General features: G+C 33.3%; 1 protein-coding gene across 4 annotated transcripts in view; it reads left to right on the forward strand.

The window, feature by feature from the left end:
• Positions 1–26,113, forward strand: part of E23 (ABC transporter G family member E23) — a 100,936-nt gene extending 74,823 nt beyond the window's left edge. For 2 of the 4 annotated variants that reach the window (XM_088196662.1, XM_088196661.1), the window contains 10 exons: positions 17,946–18,260; positions 19,142–19,331; positions 19,404–19,540; positions 19,837–19,955; positions 20,037–20,165; positions 20,287–20,399; positions 20,634–20,841; positions 20,919–21,233; positions 24,216–24,330; positions 24,402–25,016. In XM_088196662.1, coding sequence (XP_088052788.1) covers positions 17,946–18,260; positions 19,142–19,331; positions 19,404–19,540; positions 19,837–19,955; positions 20,037–20,165; positions 20,287–20,399; positions 20,634–20,841; positions 20,919–21,233; positions 24,216–24,330; positions 24,402–24,576 — 1,816 coding nt within the window. In that variant the 3' untranslated portion in view covers positions 24,577–25,016. Of the gene's footprint in view, positions 1–17,945; positions 18,261–19,141; positions 19,332–19,403; positions 19,541–19,836; positions 19,956–20,036; positions 20,166–20,283; positions 20,400–20,633; positions 20,842–20,918; positions 21,234–24,215; positions 24,331–24,401 lie in introns of all 4 variants that reach the window. The other 2 variants (XM_088196659.1, XM_088196660.1) reach the window with 2 other exon arrangements.
• Positions 26,114–26,814: the final 701 nt, after the last annotated feature.

Consider the following 26,814-nt stretch of genomic DNA (forward strand, 5'->3'; position numbering starts at 1 on the left):
TGTTCATTGTAATTTATTTTATTCATCCTGTTAATTTAAATTTATTTTAATATTTGGCAATATACAATGTTGTTTTTGTCTTTTGTGCTCGCATATTGCAGTAGCACGTAATCAGCCGTTAGCACGTCTTCGTGCAGTTCAACTTTCAACGTTAAAAGTTTTTAAGTTGAAAATTTCACAGTTGAAATAGAATTGGCAGACAGAATGACATGTGCAAATGTCACATCGCTACTGTTCAACGTTTAGGAGGACAAACATACATGTTTTTTTAGGATAGATATACAGTACGTATTTATTTTATTGTAGCGTATATTTTTTTATATATAAAATCTTTTATTCCATATTTTGCAAAAAATGATACACTCATGGATTTCTTTTTTTTTTTATTGACAGGCAATTGCTCGTGGAATTCGAAATGAAATGTTTGCTAATCGTTATTTCTAGTCTGTCATAAAAATTAAATTATATTGAACAATCTTTTAAAAAATGCCCTATTTTATTAGAAATAGCTGTATGTGTATGATGAAGGGTTAATAAATAAAGTAAATAAATTAGTTTTAAAACATATTGTTGTGAATAATAGCTTGCTAGTTATATTAAATGTATCCATTTGAAAGAATACACAAAACATAGTCTAGTGCAGGGGACGTCAACATTTTCATACCTAGCCCCCACTTTTGTATATTTTTTATGGTAAAACTTCCTTACCACCCAGCAACATCGCAGTAATTTAATTAAGTGTAAGGGTGAAATAATTTTTGGAAGGTTTTATATTTATTAAAATATTTTATTTATACTGAAGAAAAAGTATATAATATATATATAAAAGTTCAAACGTAAGAAATCAAGAAGTTGTCGTATGTTAGGTAGCACATTATTGTATTCATATATGCTCTTGATACATATGTAAATAAACCTAACCTCCGACATGTTTGTGTATACTAATATTGTTTGTCTTTATTCCTGTTGGGTTAGGTAAGGTTCATCTTTGTTTATATAGTGCTATTGATGCCCAAAATGTGTTCAGTGTATGTGATATTTATTCCATGATATAATAGTTAAAACTATGAATGTGTTTTCAGCTATTTAAACATGCAAGTGTTAAGCAACAGCACAATTGTCTGACTCTCGCTTTCGATGCATGCTTAAACAATTTCATAAGATATTGTGCGTTCGAAATCAAAAGTTTTCGCACATCGACCGGAAAATGCATCGAAAGCAAGAGTCGGTCGTAGTAAAAAAAGGCGTTTCATTGCAACCGTCGTCGTAGACCATGACCACGACTGGTCAGTGTCGGAAGTCAACCGCACGCCGTGGATTTTTTCTGTGCTCGAGAAGGAAAAAGATCCGAAGTGTCCAGGTGGATGGAGTGAATGGAACGGAGGTGGTGGTGGTATCTCAGAACCTGTTTTTTGTGGTCATTAGCTGCCGCGCTTCTTGGGAAGGCGCGCAAAAATGCAATCTTCCCTGAAAACTTTCAATGTCACATTCGGCGCAAGCCCACGCACAGTTGCGAGTTCACACCTTGCATTATTATTATGTGAGCCAGGCGTTGTCAAGTCAAGGGTTGAAGGACAGGCGGCGAGGCGGTAAATGAGGTAAAATCCGAAGCAAGGCTAGATGGAGAGGATAGTGCGTCGCAATAAAGCGGCGAGAGTGCGGTGACCAGATTTTACCTAAAATAAATAATCATAGTATTATAGTATAATGAAAAATTGAAATCATATAATATTCGTAGGATAGTACAATGGAAGACCTCCTTTCAAAAACTGAAATTGCTTGCTACATCTAAAAACTTCTAAGCATGACTTTACGGCTGGTACGACTTCTTCGGTGGACTAAATTCGTTGCTCTTCTAAGTAATACGTAAAACTTGCTCTTTTAAAATGGTAAAAATATCGTATATTTTCACCAGGTTTCCATCTCCTGCTGCTGAGAAACAACCCCACACCATGACTGAATGGCTGCTTAGCTTTATGCTTGCACTACAGTCTCTCGAAATTGTCCGAGCCGAAGTTCAACTGAAGTCGGCCGAGGTCGCTGACTTCCGAGTAGCGGCCACACTGCCACAAATTTCATATGCCGTCCGGAAGGCGGGCGTGAATGACGTCCGCACGGCGGCTGCTGTCACGTACAGCTGGCATATTTGCGCGCGATCGAAAAATGTGCCAAATAATCGCAATTTTTAAATTGTCATATTATTAAAATTACGCTACTGATAATTATAAAAGTTTGTGTGGGCACTCACAAATAGAATATCAGTACTTTTCGGTCGTAAATATCCAATTTACGCAAAATCTTTGTCGGCTTTTGCAAAATGCCATAAGGCATAAAAATGATACTTCGGAATACGAACACTACATCTGTGACTATCCTAGAAGTTGTCGCTGTCGATTCTAAATCATAATTCGTTATGGTGTGACATTTATATAAACCGATCTAGGAAAATACATAAGGATATTCGTAACTATTTTTTTCAACAAAATCAAGTAACACTAATTATTTAATTTTATATGAAAAAAAATATAATAACGATATCTGTTAGAAGAATATACTATCAAAAATATAATTAATCCTTTTTGGTGCCCTAAAATATTCAAAGATGTCAGTAAGAGTCTGTTGAAGTCCCCGATAAGCATGTGGTATTATAACTTGACCACGTGACTACGATGCAGCGCTCGACGTGCGTGTTGACCATAGGACGCCTACGCGCATACTGAAATTGAACCGAGTTACTCGTTCTATCTCAGTTTGTGAAAAACCATAACATTATCTCTCTCACTGTCGTTACTTAACACACGAGAGAGCGAAAGGGGAAGTATCTCACCGCTCACGCTCGAAAGAGCAGCTCCGACTTCGGTTCCTTTGACTTCGGTCCGTTTGCCGACAATGTTCAGAAGCGCTCGAAGCTGGCCAAGTCGACTGAATAACCCCCAGTTTACCTCCCGTTCTCGGTATCCTCGGATAACTTTCGAGAGATTTTAGAGCGGGCAGAACCGATCTCGACCGAAGTAACCCCGAAGTAACCCACTATATTCTCCGTCCTTGGCCAATTTTGGCCAACTTACAGAGTGTAGTGCAGGCATTATAGTTAGCACAATACGGTTAGCACTTGTTTTTTCGCTGACTGTGCATTTAAAAAATATTCTACGTACATGCACCCCAGGTCATCGCATAGGGTGAGTGCTTGATGAATCGATTAATGCATAAGGGATGAAATTTTTCGCTTTTTCTACGGGGCACGGTCGCTTACCACCGGCTCTAAATAGATTCAATTTGGATTCGTTGGAAAAAGACGCTCTTCTCCAATCTTCGACGGTCCAATGGCGATGAGCTTTTGTCCATTCATTCGTTTTTTTATTTTTATCAGTAAATAGTGTTTTTCTGGATTTCGCGCTTTAAATCCAGTTTCAACCAAACGTCTATTCACTGTCCGTCTCGAAATATTCGAGTTTGAACTAGATTCTGTTTGTATTTCAGTAGCAGTTTTGAATCTATATCCTTTATTCTGTGGTCTTCTCGAGCAGACGTCATAGCTTCCGACCACCCCCCATGCACCTACTCTAGAATTCCTGTTTCGCGATACTTTTTAATAAATTTTCTAATTATCGTTATCTCTAGAATTGAAACATTTTCTTCGAGATATACTATTATTTTAGATTTTACCGTGATCGACATTTGTTTAGATCTCTCCATGATTTTGGGTTTTTCTTTACATAACCGAGGCTAATGTGCAACTAAGGGGGCTTTACAAGTTAAAAAATGTTGTAAATTATTACCACAGATGCACTTGAGCATAAAAAATACAATAGAACAAGTTTTGAAGAAAGAATACACTTTAATAATAGAATTCGTGAAATATTGCCTATGAAACTTTCAATTGGTTATAGCTGTACATATACACATACACATATGTATATATTAGCTAGTATTTATTTTAGCATGTTTTATTATCCCTTGCATATTTTTTTATTAATGCATTTTATGAGCTTTAATTCTCTCGCGGTATATTACGTTTAATTTATATTTAAAAGATGAATATTTATCTTAGTAACTACAACAAAGGGCTTAATTCAAGAGATAATGCCGGTTGAAGCGCGTTCATTTTATTTATTTGCTGAGTTGAGATAGTGTAGTTTTTTAAATTACTTATTCAAATTTACCACAGCACAAGCTGGTACTTGAGAAATTTGGATCCACAAAAACTTTGCAATATTGCGAAAGCTTTGAATACATGAGATTGAGGCAAAAATCCTATTGAAAATTTAACGACGGAAATGTGTGTTACAGAATCATTTTTTTGTGCGTATTGCTGAAAATTAGCAGTACAATTTCAAGAATATTTTTATATTCCCAAAACATAGGCACACATAGTCACATCAAACGAGAGGTGTGATTTAAAAATAATTACTCAAACCACCCTGAAACACTGCAACTTATGATGTAAGAGTCGCGCGGTGAACCGAAAAATAATCCTGTGTCGAGGCTGACTCGTTCTCCACTCGGCCTTGATTTCGTTAAAAATCATAATATAATAATTTTACCTTGGTTCTCTTAAACTTTTAAAAACTTTTCGACTCGGCCGGCGGTCTGCGCCAAGTCCTACCTAATAAGGATACGAGTCGAGCTTTCCATTTTCCACTTTGGCGGTGTCCGGCTCGGACAAGATTTATCTTGACAGATTTCGCTTGTGCGAGGTTTACGACCGCTGCACAGGCGATTCAGATAACATTTTATTATACAATCTCAAAGAGAATAATAGCTTTCGAGTTTAATGACGCTAGAGCTCTCGAAGCTCGGCAGTGTGTTGATGATGAACGCTGATGAATATGAAATCAGCCGTAGGTACACAAGCTGCATATTCAAGTTTTGAAAAATGCACTCGGACGAATGCGGCGTGTCTTATTAAAGGTTAGTGTGGTGTGACCGACCGTGTATAATTGGTTGACCGAATGTTTCCATTGTCATGAATGTGGTGTTTCGATCCAAGAAATTCTTCTTAATGCTAGGATTACGTATAAGCACCAATCCATGTTGTTAAGTGAAAACATTGTTAAGGTGTATTACATTTTGCATCACAAATCATAGAATTTTTGGTGCCTTATTTGAAATATCGAGAACAATTCCTAAGATTGTAGGATATTTCTAGATTTTTTTATAACATATCATTTATTGTATTTTTTATTTTATGTCTTGGTTGATTCAGTGTTGCTCTGTTTGCCTCAGTTCGGCTGAACTCTTGTTAATTCCAAGTCTGGAGCGAAGTGGTTGTTCCGGATGAAGTTCACACGAAAAAAATATATTTATGGTGAAAGAAAATTTAGTACAGTGTTAAGGCTTATATATCTTTGAAGATTATTGGATATGAAATTCGGTCAAACTAGCGATGCAGTAATTTTATGGAATGTGGGTCTAAGGTCCATTACATGTGGCGGAGATATTTGGCACTGACCATATCCTTTGTATTTGGCACTGACCATCACATTATCAAGGATGTCCGCTTAGATATTTCTATAACGCTGATGAGTAAAAAGTAAAACTAATTAGTTTCATAAATGAATTAGTCTCATAAATCTATTCTCAAATTACTTGACCAATAGATATCAATTCGTCAAGTATAATAGCTCTTTTTCAGAACGATATAAGACCCCTACTGGAGTACCTCAAGGATCCAATTTGGGTCCATTGTTGTTTTTATTGTTCATTAATGACATAGAAACAGCAATAGAGCATTCAGATTTTTTATTATATGCAGATGACTTGAAAATTTACAAGAAAATGCATTCGATTTCTGAATCCATCGACCTACAGGAGGATCTCAACTCTATATGGAAATGGGCTTGCTATAACCAATTGCCTTTCAGTGTAAAGAAATGTCACACAATTGCATTTTCAAGGTCGTTAACGCCGGCAAAATATTCATACCATCTAGGCGGATATTTTCTGGAAAGGTTTTCTTCAACTAAGGATTTAGGAGTGACTTTCGAAGAACGTTGGAAATTTAGCCAGCGCATTGCAGAGACTCATAGCAAATCCTTAAAAATGCTCGGTTTTATCTTGAGAAATGCGCGTTACTTCAGGAATAGTTTAGTATTGCGCACTCTTTATGATACTCTAGTCCGCAGCATACTAGAAACTAGCTCCATAATTTGGATCCCAGGCGTAATGAATCAATGTAATGAATTGAAGCTGGAAAAAGTACAACGTAAATTTCTTCGATATTTATACTTGAAGGAATACGGGTATTATCCGTTCTTGTTTCCCAGTGCTTTTGTTTTAGGAGTCCTGGGATACGTTTCTTTGTCGACTCGCAGAAGTGTTTATGTAATTAAACACTTCTGGAAATTGCTTAAGGGCATCGTAGACAATCCTTCAGTGCTCGAGCAGCTTCAAATGTGGGCTCCTGAAGGTGGTTATAGTTCTCGGTCGCGTCCACTATTCTTGCCTGTAAAGTCTAGAACTGGAGCACTTGCCAACTCTTCTCTGGCTAAGGCTATTCATCTGCTCAATTCTGTCCATAGAAATATTGTCATTTTCTCTTGCACATATGTAGTTTTGGTTCAGTTCGTATGGGACAATGCACACCTGTTGAGGTGATTTGTGTCTGTTATTTTATCTTGTTTTTTATGTTTTTACTTATATGCTTTGAGTGTGTGTGTAATTATACGTATATGAAATTGTATGTATGCATACTATATATTTATATGTATTATGATATATTTATACTTTTGACTATCGTGACGCATTAGGTTTACCTGTCAGGTCACGATGGTTATAATTTTAATAAATAAGCTTTTAACTCCACTCATCATGGGTGCTCAAATAATCAAATAAATTACTCTTAAATTTTCGCTTCTATTATAAAATAAGCTATAGAAAGTTTATTTAAAATTGTTGTAAATTATTTCGTTACGAATGATCTGAAATATCCTGATCCCTAAGGATTAAAATGTTTTGTTATGCAAAATCTGTATAAATGCCAACTCAAATATTAATGTGTCATATTTACTGCAAAAAACAGGAAATGTAACAATTTTATGGATTAAGCAAACTTTTGAGCTTAAAAATATAAATTTAAAAAACCATTTTGTGCTCAAAGGTTAACGTTGAAGGCATTTTAGTAATTTCTTACCGACTTCAACTTTGACATGGAATACTAATTCACAGCATATCATCTCTCATACAGGTTTTTCCTGTTTCCACCACGTCCGATGCCATATTGCTGAATTTGCAACATTATAGAAATTCTTAAGGAATAACTGTTATTAATGGGGTTCCATTCTCACAGTTGACCCCAACAGACACAAGTCAACGATTGTGTTTATCTCAAAAGTCCTCCAAAAGTCAAAGTTGGCGCTTAATTAGCGCCGTTTTTTATCACTCAATCAGAAGATAACGACCGGATCTACGCCCTAAGACAAAGCAATTATATTGCTTTGAAAAAAATATACATTTAGCATTCGCTCGTTGTACACAATGGTCCGTGTTGACGATCGTCACAATCAATGGTCAACGGTTAACTTCTTAATTCGCCGACCTTGGGCTACTTTGACTGTGCCTCGTGTCAATGTCAACTCGAGAATTATTGATATAAATATAAAAGATAAAAGCACACGAGCTTTCGAGCAGCGCCACACACGAATGTAAAAGTTCAGGTTTCGAATGTCAGGCACTTTGACAGGCTACACGGTTATTAAACGCTATCGTAATCGTTTCGATCGCTAGCTTGTTTATTTATAACGCATTAAATAAATTACACACATGGAATTAGCTGACACGGGTATGACTGATGAGGCCATTCGGTAGTCATCTGAGATGTTGTGCTTGTCTTCGGGCAATCATATGTATTTTTTATTTTATTTTTTAGCAATCACAAGTCGCAGCTGCCGCATGTGGCAAGAAATTTCCTGGACTGATTTTTTTGTGCAAAGGCATGTTTTTAATAAGTTTCAGCTTTGATTGATAGATGCAAGCAAAATTGTACACAACAGATACAATCTAACTGGATCTTATTTTGTATATTATTTAATATTTTTGTGTACGTTATAGTGGGAAATACTAAAAAATCATTAGCAGTAAAAGCAAGTAGTTCGTAATAGACAGTCCGCCGAGGATCGTTATTTACCCGAGTTACAACCATCTCATAAAAACAAATAATTTATGTTGTCACACAACATAAATAACCAGGAGTTATATTAGAATACCTATTACCCTCGTTAAAACCTCCTTTTTACGACAACTTCAACCTGCGAGCTGAGACTTTGAATCGAAGACATACTTACGCCAGTTAGATTAGTATTATTTCTTTTATATACATATATATTTAATTTATCTATTCGCTTCAGATCGCTTTGGATCTAATCACCTTCCCACTATTTAGACCGATAGTGGTCCATGATGAACTCACGGTTTTCTACGGTTCGTGGTCATTGCGACCAATGGACCTTACGGATATTGCACTATTGAAGAATATGTTAATGCGTTAACAAAAACATTTTTTATGTTATAAAAATCTATAGTTATGGCTGCTAAACGAACATTACCCTTCTCGTCATTTTAATGTGTATAACTTCCAACGTTATATTAATCAACTCTATTCACTCTTAAAGTTTAGTCATTTAAAGACGCGGCGAATATATGATAATTCGATCACATATCAAATGCCATACCATACATTTTTGCTTCATACAAATGTATAGATATAGATATAGATGATGATTTATTTTAGTGTATGTATTCGTGTCTATACCACACTGGGTCATTGTTACGATTTTTTTCAATCAAAGGCATTCGCACAAAAAACGTAGCTGTAAATGATCAAAACCCGGCTTTATTCAGAGAGCGAGGTCCGCTTTCCGCATTGTGGATCAATGGGTCATTTTTTTACGAGCACATAAAGCTCAGCAATCCCGTTTCTTTCACGGGAAGACTTTTAAGAACTTGATACGGTCTTGTGTGTGGCGGGTTTTTTCTGTTACTTGACCTCAATACCGTCGAGTATCTAAAATTTGCGTTGCCTTTGAGCATTTTTAAGTGTGCGACACGTTTTTGATAGGCACCTACTTACTAAGAAAAAAATGGTTCTCCATTGTTGGGATTGTGTTTGCGGAATGTGTGGTACCTTATATTAAAAACTTTTCATTTAAAAAATATTACATTATATGAACCATTGTGAAACCACGTGTATAGTTTTACGCTTCTTCTAAAATATTCTTTAGACATCTAGGGAGCTGTGAGCAGGGACTTCATTTCAGATTTTTCTCGAAAGGGGGCAAAAGTTCGCTATTTAGGGGTCATTTTTGTTTAGAAACCACGTCAAAAGCAATAAAATCGTGCCGTTGGAAAGTTGAAACGCTCGGTTATGTAGCGTTCATATTATGACTTTTTATAACAATATTTGACTTACAATAAGTGATCGAATTATGCCTATTTAGACCAAATTTTGACCAATAGGAGAGCGCAAAAAAATTTTTATTCCTTCTCAGAAGTCAAAAATCCACGTCAAAAGCAATAGAATCGTGCCGTTGTAGTGGAAACGCTCAGTTATCTAGCGTTCATATTATGACTTTTTATAACAATATTTGACTTACAATAAGTGATCGAATTATGCCTATTTAGACCAAATTTTGACCAATAGGAGAGCGCAAAAAATTATTATCCCTTCTCAAAAGTCAAAATCAAATAAAATCATGCTGTCGCCGTCGCAATGGAAACGCTCTTTACCGAGCGCTCCCACTGTGACGGCGCCGACACGATTTTATTGCTTTTGACGTGAATTTTTGACTTCTGAGAAATGATTATTGTTTTTGCGCCCTCCTGTTGACCAAAATTCGATTTGAATATACTTTACCAAATACTCTAATGTCAAAAGTCTGTAGTAATATCGTAAGGATAGTTATCATATTTGTAAATTTCTTCTGCTTATTTTCTCATGATATACGAGTAGGCTTGGTTTGTATTTTGGACTTTACCTAATGACTGTTCCGGAACTTTCATTAGGTTATGTTTGGGTTGGAACAGGAAATGGACGTTTCGCTACTGTTAAATTAGGTTTCATAGAATTTTTAGAGCAGCATATTAGCACCTATCAGTTAAATTATATTTTCGCTAATATAAATGTATGTCTATTGGTGAAAATGTAATTGGATTTCACTAGTGAATATATAACTTTACTTAAAAATATACATTCACTATAACCTTTATTCATCGCATGTACATACATAATGATTAGTATGTAAATGTATATATAGTAAAGTTGAAATCATATATTTTTACCAACACCTGCAAGTTAAATTATAAATTTACTGGTAAAAATAAATATATTTTTTTTATTTTCTTTAAGGGATAACCCAAGAATTTCTGGTTTAGAATCAGGGAGTCATTTTATCCTTTAATATGTGGAGGGGCAAAATTTCACTTAATTAGAAATGCTATTATAATTTTTAACAGCATTTCTCTCACCATAAATTAGAAATGCTATTATATTTTTTTATGTTGGAATAGTAAAATTATAAGTTATTAAAATTAATAATTTTTCAATCGTTTTCATTTACGTGTGTACAGCAATAACAATTTGAAGACGTCCGTGCGCTGCGATTGTCGGAATAACAATGAAGTAGTTGGAACGTATATGACAACTTTGCTCGGCGCAAGCGGACCAATGAAACACGGTTGTGAAATACGAGATAAGCTTCAAAGTGACTGTTAGACTAACACGACTAATATGACACAAAATGATGAACTGTAATACCACAAATTAGACTCAATGAAGTATTTCATAATACTACTACTACTACTATTAAATCTGATACTAAGTGGTAATTTGAATACTAAGTGTAGAGCTTTTTGTTGATAATATGATTGAGAAAAGATTATTTTGTTTTTTAAAAATCAATACATTGATTATTTTTTTAACGCATCAGTCATGTAAAATATATTTAAAATTCAATGACATATGAAATACGAAATAAGCCTCAAAGTGACTCTGTTAAATGAAATGAAGTATATGTAAAATTTGTTACTAACACACAAAACCACCTGGCACTGAAATGAAATCTCAAGAAAAAAGAACAGCGAGGATTAATCAGAATGAATCGAAACACCTTAATGTGTTTTTATTCTTTTAAATTGCGTAGCCATGAGATACGACTTCTGTCTATAATTTTTCTTCAGATTATTTTCCCAAGAACCATGAGTACGTTTAGTTTGTATTTTGGTCCTTATAATATGACCTTTCTTATCTTGATGTTCTGTAGATCTTTTCTTTATTGTACCATACGTTGTAGGTTTTCAATATTTGTGATTCTATCCACCCAGATTTTTTTTAGCATACGTATCCACATCTCAAATGTCTCTTCTTTTCTTGCAAATACTTATAATAAAAAGAAAAAAATACGAATCACTATTTTTATATTTCATGGAATTATATTATTTACATTTCGTATAGCAGCAAGGGTTAGAGAGAGAGAGAAACCGTAATTGTAAAACAATTTTATATCTTCTCCAGAGAAAATAGAAAAATACATGTAAATTCATTCCTTGGTAAATATCTATAATAAGTTACGTCACTTAAAAAAAAACTAGTCAATATCACAATATAAAAAATAACAACACATATCTTACATAATGTAAGATAGGTTTTTAGGTACATTGTTGTAATTTTTCAACTAGAAAATGATACATAGTATGTTTTGCAATCACAATATTGCAATGTCCGTTTTCCATTATTATTAATATCTACGTTTTTGCTGGGCCGACATAAGTGCCGTTTTTTATTTTGAAAGTTGAGCAATCGGCTCACATCCAATTTCGTGAGCCCTTTTCCATTCGCTGCAGCCTCTCTCTTGCGAAATTCATTTTTCGAAACAAAACGATTTTACCTTAATTTAGGGACACAAAGTACTGTTGGGCAATACAGCCGTAGCGTCGGTCACGCACAAATTACAAACGGAAAATTGTTTTTTTTTTTGTCTTTCATAATAGCAACTATGCGGCGAAGTTAACTTTCGGATATCATTTCCAGAACCGCAAATCTAAAAAAATATGTATCATAAAATGGCGAAGTTTTGAAACACTAATTATAATTAGTCGTAGAAATGAGTTTTAGTATTTTTTTTTCACTTCTTGAGTTTCTGGATATTTACCAAGTCATGCAAAATATATTAGACTCTTTATAAATGCTCGAATATTTTTTCTCTTGCATCTGTTTTTAGGTCTTTTAGGGCTTATTTGATACACATGCATTTTTTCATTATATTTTGAGACAACTATACAACTTATAGTAGCCACTAATCATTAATTTGAAAGGTTAAATTTTATATCTTTGTTACTTTATATCACTTAATCAGTCAGGTAATATATATCCGTCATATTCGCTGATGGTAATCTACGGTACGGGTAGAATCTACCCTTTTTCACCTCTAATGTTTAACGACGTTAGTCCGATGCGTTAGTAAGGTTCTCAATTATTCGAATATTTAATAAAAAATGGATGAAGTATTCGAATATATTCGACATTTCTTTATTTAAACAATTAGTACAAAAAATCAATAAATTACATATAAAATATTATTTAATTAAAAATAAATATTGGTTAATAATTATTATTTTAATTAATCATGCATAACACAATGCTGTGCAAATTACTGATCAGTGAGGGGGTCAAAAAAATGCTTAATTTATTCTTTTACATATTTTTTGATAACATATATATTTATTATTTATATATAATATATGTTAATTAAAATAAAATCAAGTACTTTTATTCTTTATGTATTAAGTGTTTATATTGTTATACAATATATGGACATATATATGTATGTATGTATCAGTGGCGTGCGGTGACTTTTGAAACATGGCATGCGTTCGGAGGGGGAGGGGATAAAAACAATATTTTTAAATTTATTAATGAACATATAATATTATGTATTTATTTTTTGAAAATAAATTTTATTCGAGGCTCTTTCTTAAAAAAGTCATCCGTAACCGCATCATCTAATATATTGTCTTTCATTAATATCATTAAAAGTTTTTTTTCGATTGATATTAATGCAAGAGTTGACAATCTATTCTCACTTTGACTATTTCTACTGAATGTATTTATTCTTTTCATTGTAGAAAATTATTTTTCTACAGAAGCACTTGTCACCAATATGGTAATTATTTGTTAATAAATTGAATACTTCCGTTAAAATATATTTTAGTTAATTTTTAATAATCACATTATTAATGCAAATGATGAATATATATAAATACGTTCATTTTTCAACCTGATAAAATTAAAAAAGTTTTATAAAAAAGCGATCCTAGAAAATTCTTTTCGTATTCCTTACATTTAGAACACGATCGTTGGGATGTAAAGTGTACGAGATAGTTCACACATGCCCGGCTATTAGTATGGGAAGCCGGCAGCTCCCACTGTGGGACATGAAGTCTGAAAGGCCGGAGAAATAGATAAATTCAAAACGTCAACCGCATGAACGGTTGATGACGGGCGACTGTAAACACGAGTACGAGTAACGGCTGAAGTTCTAGTGTGTATACGCGAATTCAATTCCCGATAAGTAGTTCATGGCGCACGCGTATCGACTGCGCAAGACAGCTGGCCAGTCAGCCCGCCCGCGCCCTGCAGTCGGCTTTAGCCGCTCCCTCGGTATGATTGCTTGTAGCCGATTTTCTGAGTTATCATCAGAAAGTGTTTTGTACTATATACATGCTATATATATATGATCCGTCAGGATTCTCATGTTTTTATGTTGTGTATGAGAGATTAGAATACCTCAAACCCACAACGAAAACTTAACCTGGAAACGCAGAAGAGTCCCTAAGACTTTTAATAGAATGCATACAATTTATCATCATGATCTGAAAAACTGTGAGGTGTTTTTGTTCGTCATATTGCTATGTATTTTATAGACTAGATGTTTTTAATTTTAATTTATATAAAATCTCCGCTTGAATGCATTTCACACAATATGAATATCTCGATTATGTCATCATAGCTTCATTGTATATTTTATGTTATACAAAAAAGTATAAAAACACAACCGTATCAAGCGTGAGAAAAAATGTGTACGTCGTGACACCGTTTACGCAACGTTACAACCGTCCTTTTTCAACACAAACAAATATAAATAAATAAACAAAAAATAAGCGCATTGCCCGAATGTTTTGTATATAAATGTTATAATGTATATATATACAAATATTATGTATGCCACGAGGGCAAGTCAAAAAAAGAAATCGCTTGTAAACACAAGAAGCCAATGACTTGTTAAGGCCACGCGTTTGATGCTCATAGACGCGATTGCGGTTTATTGGCCTGCCCTGTGAATGTCCATCTGTGAGCCATTCTATTGCATAATTTCTGGAAAATTTAATGTGAATTCATTTTAGAAAATTAAATTTCGGGTAGGCGAATATAGTATTACAACATAACGAAACTTAAATATTTTAGCGCACTCTCCCTAACGTAAACAATTGATTCGTGAGTGGTTCTGTCCCCTCCCCCCGCCACTATTTGACACTATTATATCAAGATTAGACAATGCTACACTTAAAAATAAAAACAATGTTTAAACAATATTTTTCTAAAACGATATTATTATTTTTCTAAAATGATATTATCTGATACGTATTTGACACAAGCATAACTAAGCGGAAAATACAACCCTTAACGCTTACAATATATAGGAATAGCGTATTCCGTAAGGTCTAGACTGGTAACCTAGAGCCATGGTAACAGACTCGAATATTATTTATAAAAATGCGCTATTATTAAAAACCAACCCCAGCTGTAAAAATAATCCATTGATTAAAAATTATAATACTTTTAAATAATTATATAGATGTCAAGGATTCCTAGACTTTCAGTCTCGTGGTTAATACTTACTTGTAGGTATTAATTATGTCTGATTGATTTAAGATTTACCTTGTTGTAACGCATTGGGCTTACGCGTATCAGGTTCAAACGTAATTATAAAAAAGTAATAAGTTGCCGATGTATGAATAAAATTGGAAAAAAATACAGGACATATTTTTTAGAGTTGTGTTTTTTTATTTTTATTTGCAGTTAGACGTGTTTTATTTTTTTGCTTCTATGCATAATGGCGTCTACAAAATACTTATATATATATATATATATATTTTTTTTTTGTACGAGCTTAAACTGAAACACAATGCGGCGCGATTAAAAATATCCTTTATAATATTTTTTTCTTAAGAAAAAATAATACAATATAAAATTCCTATTCTGTTGGCTTTTTCGAGAGAATAAATATCAGTTCTGCTTAAGTTATTGAATTGCTTGTTGTATGTTAACATTCACCAGCCCCCTTAAAGTAGCTCCACAAAAATAAATTAGAAGCCGGCAATCTGGTGAGCGAGGAGTCCTAGTTAAATCATAATTTCCTCTAGGAGTCCTAGTTAAATTATAATTTCATTGTGGCTTTTTCTGAATGCATAGTGCTCCATTTTCCTGAAACCATATGTTCGGATTATTCTCTACTACCGAACACGACTTGTCAATCATTGTCTCAAACAAAGCCCGGTGATGGTTTCTAGGTGAACCTTTTCATGTTCAAAAACCCTAAGATTCTGATGCCCCCAGAATCTGCATTTTGCCACTGGGAGTTCTTTGGGCAATAAAAGGCTGACGGTATTTTCGTTGAGATAGAAGAAAATTTAAATAATTTTGAAAAAATATTTATATAACCTGCAAAAATTAATGAAACTTTTGCATATTTTCAACTGTTGAATCGCATTTGGGCCATCCTGTATAAACAACTGTTCGGACACTCGCAGTATGGTTAACAGTTTCTCTTGCAGCCGTTTCACAAAAAATGGACAAATGGGTACCGCACGAAATGGCCAAAAGGCAAACAGCAACGATAGAAGTGAATCATTATCTGCGATGAAAAATGGGTTATCTACGATAACCTGAAAAAATCAAAACAATGGTTAGATAGTATAATTTAAAACACGCTCCGAAATCAAGTTTGCACTCGAAAAAAATACGGTGGAAGTATAGTAGCGTTCGCATATAAAATTAACAATAAAAAAATTGACGTTTTATTGTTAATTTTACGAATTAGGATTGAAATTTTTGCCTATCCCCATATTCCCTGACCTTTTCCTTTACAAATAATCACTTTTCTAAATATTTAGCCTTATTTCTTCGTAATTCGATATTCAATAATTAGATTGTAATTATAAAAGCTTTTGCCAAATTCATCTCTAAAACTATATATTTTATAAACAAAATTATTAAATCATTGGCAAAAGACCATTTTTGTAAATTAAGCATATTTTGATTAATACAATCAGCCACTAAAACAGACACACTAAAAAATCAGCCACTTCATATGAAACAACAATATGTGGCTTTTTGATTTCAGTGATTCATTTGTGTATTTCTGATGTGGTACATATGGCCAAATTGGATTAAATGACGCGTGAGTTTAATTATGAGAGGGTCGTTTATAACCTTTTATATTTTTTTGTATCTCACAGTGGGTCATTAAAAAACCAGTCCTGCAAACATGAAACATTCGCAAAGCGAATACAGATTTTTTTATGATTGTGTATAACTGTCGTTTAGTTCCAGCATAAGGTAAAACATGATAAAAACAATTTATTAATTTTATGTAATATTTTGCATATTTTATAAGCATTATGAATATAAATATAAATGAACAAAAACGTTCTGCTCTATAATTAATCCTGGCTTGTTTAATCAGATAATGTTCGTGTATGAATATCGCTATTATTATAAATGGTTTTTATGTTATAATAATTGCACTTGTGGATCTGCACCGTCAGAGTACATTGACCATCAATCAGGCGCCTTTGCCTCATCATGCGTCGTCGACCTTTTTGATCGATGAGCTCACTTCTAGCATACCACTTAACATCTGCTACTCTAAAACTATTCGAAAGTAAAATAGGCACTACATGCCAAAATATTTATGCTTTGATAGAGAATATCTTTATTATATTCTCAATTTACATGGCAAAATGTATGTTACTCATGTCTTAGCTCAGAAATGGCAAACTTATGAATCATAAGATGAAAAATCCGGACATTTGGCTTATAAGGTATAACTTGAAAGTTTAAAAAATGTCATATCAATAAAATTTTAGTATATTACTCGGCTGACTCTGGACAAATTAAAAATCCAGGCGGAATTTAGCCAAAAAGTTTAGTTTAAAGTTATAATGTTTATTGTTAATATTTCTAGTTTTTCTTCTCAATTATTATCTCTCGAGAATTTCTCATGTTGCAGTAACTAAAAATGTTCTTTAAACATCGATATAAAATATTTATATACAATAATATTCTAAAATGTACGAAACACGACGGCCGACATTGATTGTTTTAATTTTTGCTGGTATCTATATTCTTAAAATATTTCTAGATTTTTAACCCTAGATTACGATACTATACTATGAATTACATTACTACGAAACTTTTGTATTTTTTCTACTTAAATAAAACTAATATTTTTTTGGGCTTTAGGTAAAATATTTGCAAGAATTGCAGTTTAAAAATAATTGCATTAATTATGAAACACAGCTAGGAAAAACGTTAACATTATATACACGATATTCAGCTTTTAAACAAAATAAATACAGTGTAATATTTCTTTTCTCGAGAAATAAAAATGTAGGGAAATCACAGACATCTCTAATTATTATTATATTAGATAGAATTATTATGAGATACCTAGAAAGTTGGATGAAAAAATATATTTGAGCATGAAATTGAAGTATAGAACCCATTTTTATGCTGTTTCTTCGGTCGATTTGGCGTAGCTCTGCTTTGTGCAAGTCGGGAGCTAAGTAATGAAATTTCCGACTTATATATCCTTCAGATTTAAAGCCATGTATATATGTAATTACTACCTATTTTATTTCCAGTAATTAAGATTATTTTTATTTTTTTACAGACGATGCAGAAGTGGTGCTGTGGTTTCATGGAGAGGCCTCAGGACAGCCCTTGGAGGAAAATCTGTTTTAAGAGGCGTAAGCGGCGGAGCGTCTCCTGGAAGGATCTTAGCAGTCCTAGGGCCTTCAGGATGTGGAAAGACTACCCTCCTAGACGTCTTGGCTGGAAGACGCAGGCCTGATTCCGGATTGGTGACCCTCAACGGCGAAAGGCTGTGCAAGAGGTGGCGCCGCCACATCTGCTACGTCCTTCAGCAAGATGTATTTTTTCCCAACCTGACCTTGCGGGAGACGCTCGACTACACGGCCTCCTTAAGGTGAGGCGTATAACAGTTTTCTTCGAGGACCTTTCTAGATACTCAGCGATCGATCAGTGCCCCCGAGGCGAATGCTGCGGTTTCGAAGAGTACTCGACTGGTTCGGATCCCCGGTAACCCGGTTCCGCGGAGACAGCAGACGGCTGCTTTCTAAAGCGATTACACAAGAGTGTAGAATTCGAGGTCCTTGTGGCGCTTGTGCGGTAAAACATATTTGTAGCCGTGTGGTTCAGTGCTACAAATTAAGAAGCATCCTATCTCATTCGCTTAATATATTATAATACTTTTGTCACAAATATATAATAACTGGTTATTAGTTTTTTTCTATTGAGTCTTGTTTATTAAATCGCAAGGCTTTCGATATTATCACAGAGGGACAATAACGGATCTTCTAAACTAAAGGCAGCTGTGCACAAAACACAGACAGAAACAATTAAAGGCATTCCGTCGCCTGACATAAAACAAAATTAAATAAATTCCAAGGCGCAGCTGCACATAGAAAAAATCATTATTGTCATTCTCAACGTTAGGAAATTTTGGATAAATATGTAGCACGACAAGTAGATTTTTATGAACCCTTTTCTAGTTAGTGTATTACAATCCAGAAACGTAAACATTAGACGTTGGTAAACATTTTTTTATAAAAGGAAAATGTCATAGATTTCAGTAAAATTCTATTGGTCAACGCAAAACGCAGAATATTCCGTCTTCTGACGACGGAGATATCTTGTATATAAATTAGGACAGTTATTTTATTTTTAAACACATAAACCTAAAATACCATATTTATTTTTTTAAACTTTAATAACTTTACTGTATAATAAATATAATCTAGTATCTACAAAACACAATGTTTTACAACGTTTATATATATTTTATAGATTATCTGAAAGTTTGACTTCCGAAGAGAAATCGGCATACGTGGAGCATTTAATAAGACTGTTAGAGTTAAACAATTGCGAAAATACAAGGGTGGGAGACGGCATTCGTCGTGGCCTTTCCGGAGGGGAGAAGAAACGAGCAAACATAGCGTGCGAATTATTAACCGATCCAGCTTTGATGTTATTAGACGTAAGTATTAAAGATTTGGAATCTATTCAATATATAATGTGTAATAATGATTGGATTATCAACCTTTAATAGGAACCTACGTCAGGCTTAGATTCAGCTGCAGCGCATTCTTTGGTCACGAGTCTTCGCAGATATGCGGCACAAGAACACAAAACAGTCATATTGACGGTTCATCAGCCGTCGAGTCAAATCTTTCATATGTTTGATTCGTGAGTATTGTGCATAATACAATTTTTTGTGACGTCACTGGTTGTTATCTTGATTATTTTCTATAATGATTTCGACAAAATAAGACTGGTAAATTTTGTTTCTTTGTCAGTTATATTTATTTAGACAATTCCTAAACTAAATTCTAGTTCGTATTTAGATTGAATATATTTATATGGTAATCTATCACAAAATATTTAATAAGCAACGTAAATGTTTTTTGCATTAGTCAAAAGTAGTTAATGTGACTTGTTTTAAAGTAATGTATATTAATCGTTATTGTTGATTTTAATTTCAGATTACTACTGTTATGTAATGGGCAAACTGCCTACTTTGGGGATATGGATAAAGTTGTAGAATTCTTTAGTAGAGTCGGTTTAACAATGCTACCGCATTACAATCCAGCTGATTTCATATGTAAGTAATTTGAATTAATAATATATACATACATATGCCCCATATTGTATATGTGTATATAACATATTGCTAAATTTATAGTGGAGCAAGTGAAAAGTTCAAATGAAGTGAGAGAAAGACTTGTAACGGCTGCAGCGGCTGTGAATTCCAGCGATCCTCTAATTAATACCTCTTTGAATCAACACATTAGCAAGAAAGATCTAAATACTTGTAAGTGTTTGAAAATATTTTTAGACATTTATGGTCTGGACTTTCACTATCTGAAGTTTTCCTTTCATTATTATATAAATACATAAATTTTAATTGCTCATTTTATTACATGTTGCAGCAGATGCACCTTTGGTGAGAGATGTATGGTTAGAGACTGGATCACATGCGAGCTCTACGGCTGAGAACGATACCTTACCACCACCGTATTCCACCAGTTTTTTCACACAATTTAAGGTAAAGTGTCTTTAAACTTTTATAATTAATTGGTATCAAAAAGTGTATTATATAATAGTATGAGTCATTGACTCTAATATGTATGTGCCGACTATAAGTAATAAATGGCTAATCCATTTTTTTATGTTTTTCTTCATTACTAAATATCTAAAATCTCAAAAAATTATAACGTTGTTTTGTACACCCTACTCAATTTATTATAATTTTATAATGGTCCAAATTGTCGTTTTATAGGTATTGTGCGGACGTAATTTCAAAGAAGCCAGACCTCGAATGCTGTCCTGGTTGAATTGGTTTCAAACGGCAGGATTGGCTTTTATGGCAGGCGCTCTCTGGTTTCAATTACCTCGAATTGAAGAATCATTACATGATCTGCAAGGGTGGATGTTCTTCTCGCAGACTTATTGGATGCTGTTCTCATTGTTTGGAGCGTTGACCAGCTGTAAGTAACACTTGCCATTATTATATCAGAATTACCATTGTTGGATAAGTGCATTATATGATTTTTTTATTTTGCAGTTCCGTCTGAGCGTCAAGTGATACAAAAAGAACGAAGGGCCGGCATGTATCGTCTGTCCGCTTATTATTTAGCGAAGATGGTGGGCGAACTGCCGCTGACGATAGTGTTACCCATAGCTTACCACGCACTCAGCTATCCGCTGTTAGTTCCCACAGCACCACCTGTCGGATTATTTATTGCTATGCTAGCTTCGTTATTGTTAGCGGCTTTGGTCGCTCAATCGGCCGGACTGTTTCTCGGTGCGGCGTGTATGAACTTAGAACTTTCTATAACCGTCAGTGCTTTATACACACTAGCGACACAACTCTTTGGCGGTAAGTGGATTAATATTTAATTAAAAAATATTAGGTTGTTTCATTAGTGCTGGACATTAATCATTTTATAAGTAGGTTTGTAGTCTTCCTTTTGACATACAGTGGTACCTTGGTATACGTCCGCTTTGGAATAAGTACAACTTGGTATACGTCCTGTTTGGACGAGAAACATTTTGAATACGACCCGCGTGCGTGCTAGAACTTGTATGAGTCAAAAAGACACATCGGGCATGCGCAACTTGTATGAGTTACAACACCGCGTGAAAAATATGTTTGGTTTATGTCCTATTTGGTATAAGTCCAAGGATCTGGAACGGATTAAGGACGTATACCAATGTACTACTGTACTTTACTTCAGTACACTGTTTTTTATAATAGTGCTGTAATGACTGAGGCTACACCCGACCTCCTACCTAAGCTGTTGCGAGTGACAGCTGTGGTCAGGTAAGCCGGCGTGAAGCTATTGAAGGTACCCAGCATCTAATTAATTCAAAGAAATATCAGGTGTAAGAGCAGGGGCGGGTGAGGCCATTTCCCCTCCCCCCTTAAATTTGGCCAGAAAAAATGTATATCATGTAATGAAATACTGTGAATCTTAATGAAATCAAAATATTAAAAAAAAAGCAATCATTGACTCGGCAACTTTTGCCTTCCCCTTAGAAAAATCTGAAATGAGGCACCTGATTTTAAATCAGAAATTCTTGGATTATCTTCAAAGAAAATCTAAAAAGAAAAAGTCTCAAATCTATCTTGAAATATTTTTGTCATTTCAGTGAAATCATATCGGTATACATTTTCACTGGAAGATATACATATATTTTTATCAGTGAAACTATAATTTATCTGGCAAGTGCTAGTAAAATTATATGATTTCAACTTTTACATACATATACATTTATATAACTATCATTATTTATTTACACACAGTGTACAAATGTTACAGGGAATGTGTATTTTTCAGTGAAGTTATACTTTCACTAGTGAAATCCAAATACATTTTCACCAGTAGATACATAGTTCTACTAGCGAAAATATAATTTAACTGATAGGCGCTAGAGAAAGTATATGCTGCTCTAAAATGTCTATGAAACTCTATTTGACAGTTGTGAAACATCCATTTTCTGTTCAAACCCATAATTAACTTAATAAAACTTCTAGAACTGATAAAAGTTTTAGAACTTACTCAAGGGGATATAAGCGGAAGACGAATTACAGACAGACGTTGCATCTCACATATTGATTCATAGCTTTTCTGCACTTCGATAGCTATCCTTACCAATATTACTACGGACTAACATTGGTCAAAGTATATTCAAACCAAATTTAGGTCAAGAGGAGGGCGCAAAAACAATTATCACTTCTCAGAAGCCAAAAATTCAAGTCAAAAACAATAAAATCGTGTCGGCGCCGTTGCAGTGGGAACACTTGGTAACGAGCGTTCCCTCTGCGACAGCGACGGCGCCGACACGATTTTATTGCTTTTGACATGAATTTTTGACTTCTGAAAAGTGATAATTGTTTTTACGCCCTCCTATGGACCAACATTTGGTTTAAATATATATAATTCGGTTCTCATTTATTGTAAGTCATATTATTGATATAAAAAATCTTAATATGATCATGCTAGATAACGAACCATTTACACTGTGAAGGCACGATTTTATTGCTTTTGACGTGGATTTTTGACTTCTGAGAAGTGATAATTGTTTTTGCGCCCTCCTATTGACCAACATTTGGTTTAGATATATATATAATTCGATTCTCATTTATTGTAAGTCGTAATAATGTTATAAAAAATCTTAATATGATCATGCTAGATAACGGACCATTTCCACTGTGAAGGCACGATTTTATTGCTTTTGACGTGGATTCTAAACAGGGACCTCCTTGAATTTGGCCAGAAAAATGCATGTCGTTTAATGAAATACTTTAAAAACGACTACTAACTGGCCAACTTTTGCCCCCCCCCCCTTCCGTAAAACTGAAATGACGTCCCTGAACAGAGGGGAGCTTAATTTAAGATATATATCAATACTAAAATAATAAAATAAAGAAACGTTCTTCTATTCTATCCACAAAAAAAACATTTCATAATATTAATAATAATAAAATATTAAAAAAAAAATACGGGCGATCATCGTTCCGCCTTTCATAAGCCACACGAAAAATTCCCTCTAGACACGCCACGTTAACAATGCTGAAAAGAGCTTCGCACATTCACCGTTTAAGAGTAGGCATTCCCAAAATACATGTTCGGCATCCTATCTTTCATGATCACACGGGCAGATTGAATCCAGATAAAATCTGACCAAGTACTTCCAAAAAGCCCTGTGACCAGTCAAGAAATGGACCGTACAAAAATCACATCTGAATCACTTCATATCAACTTTAGCAACAACCAGGGGAATAAACCATATTGTGATTAAGTCTGCCTCAGTCCTCAGATTCACGTCAACGGCATTGCCACTTCTCAAAAATAACAGTCAGTGTTTGGTGCCTAATATCCTACAATATGCACAGGAGTTCTTATCTCCCACCAGCAATTGAAGACAAGCGACCTCTGCGAAGATGAAAGATCGCAGCTAAGATCGATTGGTTCCACTCCATCTGCGGATTAGATGTGCAAAATAGGGGCAGGCTGTGATCTCAGAAATTGAATCTGAGGCAAACCTCTTGCCATACTCTCTGCCTTACAACATATGTTACAATGGCAAAAAATAGTTCTTTATATAATATATAGCACCTCGTGCCTTCTCTGGCGTGGAGTATATGTATGCGAAAGTCAAAGGTTTCTATGCAAGGGTTAAAGGCCGTGAAGCTACAGAGCCCGAGTCTTATCGGGACTTGAGAAAGTGAAATTGTTTATTTAAAAATTGCTATAAAATATTAATTTAGCCAGCAACCTAATTTTAATATTTTTTTCTAAATATATACTCTAATTGAAATAATGTTCATAAATAACTATAGTTTTTTTTATTTTAGGTTTCTTAGCTACTCGATTTCCTTGGTGGTTGCAGTGGGTGCGGTATACGTCCATGATACACTACGCATATCAAAATATGCAAATATTAGAATTTACTTATGGAGAGCCTCTCAAGTAATAATTATTTTTACCTTTTAATAAATATTTAGCTCGAGTAAAATTCTAATCAGGTTAATATTTTACAGATGCGCTACAACATCACAGTTTCCCGGTTGCGCTAACGGCACATATGTGCCGATCGACGAGATCTTGGCCGCCGGGGGCTGTGCCACTCCATTGTGGCTCAACACCCTCGCCTTGCTCGTTTTTCTGTTTGCATTCCGTGTAGCCGGTTACATGGTGTTTCGCTACAGACATTGATCGAATTATGCACGTGAATTGGTTGAATTAAATAAATGTGCATCACACAATTGGACATTCCGAATATTGCACTCATTACAAATTGTGCGCTGTGGACGATTTACGTTTAAATTGGATCAATGAGTTGAATATAATAATTGGGAATTTATTATTAATATAATATCCTCTCTCTCCGATGGATAATTGTTTTATGTGATAATGAATGCGAATGTGATTTTAAGTTATTCTAAGTTATAGTGAGTTGTGCGTAATGATTGATAAAAATATATGTACGTAAGTTAATATGGACATTACCATTTTTGTATACTGTTAAAACGGAATATGGTACAAATTCCTATTTTATCAAAATAATGAAACTAATTACCACAATAATGCCTTCACTTTACATAATGTTAGTTCCTGCATGCATTTTTTTAATAAATAATCTTCAGTTAACCTTTTTTATAAAGACATTATTTATTATTTCATTCAGACCGCTTATATTTTACTATATATATTTTGCTTTTTATATATATTATAGCTTTATATAATTTTAGAACAAATCATGTAACGTTTTTTGTATATTTTGTATTTTTTTAAATCATTAGTGCATAACATATGATTCCATTTTATGTAAAATTATAAGACAAACTTATGATTTTATACAGATTCTAGTCATTGAATATGTACAGCATTCGATTTCGAAATTTCATCATTTTTATATAAAAAAAAACATTTATTTAAAAGAATACTAAATGATATCCAACACAAGCCTGTCCGATATTTTCTCTTTAAATTAATTGATAAACAGTTTATATTCGTGTTCAGTATTAAACATTGCAGAGTATATTATTGAATATTATGAATGCACTTAATATGAACTGATTTTATCAAAAGACTAAAAAAATATTGTTATACTATTAAATATTTTATAAAAAAAATTTCATATACATAATTGAATAATAATAATAATGTATCGTACGTATATGTACTTATGTGATTTTTTAATTTATACCATAGACGAATATATTCTTTTTAACAAAATATTTAAACAATTTTTTTATAATTTTTAATTTAAAATAAACAGCAAAATATTACATATTATTGTGTATTTTAATAAATATTTCTATAATTGCTAAATTATGATTTATAATATTCTATAATAAATACTCGTGTAGTAAAATATATATTAAAAAATTGGATATCACTAAATCATTACATAATTAAATATAAACCGGACTATATAGTTGCATCTTATGAAAATCTAATGCACTCTTAGTTAGTATTATGTTGTGCCATCAGATTCAAAATTGTATAAAAAAAAGGATGAAAAACTTATTTCATTAATGGCGATGTAATGTAAGTCGAATAAAATTGTGTTCATGTATTTTGAAAACATTAGGTAATTGAGGGTGATAATAAAAAATAAAGTTTGATCTCTAGTTTGATTTATATAATTATCATTTTATTCAAAGTACTATAAGTTTTCACCAAAATACTTTAATAATTTTTATTGTTGCTTATTTATTTACTTATAGCATTGTCTCATCATATAATTGAGTGACATATAAGATGCATGTTTTGTATTATGAAAATATATACTTATTATATTTTATATATTAAAGAAATAAACATCATGTATTTAACAAATGCCATTTAATCTAAAAATGTATTTTTATATTAAAATAGATCTCTAAAGATAAATTATATCATTTTTTATGCATAGACTCTAAGATTTGTATAAATAAGTACTACATATACATTTATAATCATTTTTATAGAGAATATTTTTTAGTTAACAATATATTTGTAAATATATTATAAGCATTTTGTATTATATACTTATCTACCAGCTTATATACATATATATGATATAGGTATGTTTATCAATAATGATTTAAATAATAAAAAAATATCATTGTTATGCAATAAAAGGCCATTTACAAAGAGTGTACCATTTTTGTAGTACATATTATTATTATTGTTATAAATTATTACCTTTTCAATAAAAAAATCTCCAATTGCATTTAGTTAACCTGAAATTGGAATCGCGTAAGTTTATAATGCTTATTATCTGTTTTTGTATACTTGAAACTTTTTTTAAATTCTAGTGTTAAACCAGTAAATTGTTGCCTTATACGAAGAAATATTTTTCACTACAACAAATACAATACCTGCTTATCCCCTTCATGTACATATATAAGATTAATTCTCGAATTGAATTATTATTATTCATTATTCACTATACCTAATTCCATT

Source organism: Plectrocnemia conspersa, unplaced genomic scaffold (genome assembly GCF_051122295.1).
Source record: "Plectrocnemia conspersa isolate PC_06_02 unplaced genomic scaffold, ASM5112229v1 ptg000011l, whole genome shotgun sequence".
Lineage (NCBI taxonomy): Eukaryota > Metazoa > Arthropoda > Insecta > Trichoptera > Polycentropodidae > Plectrocnemia > Plectrocnemia conspersa.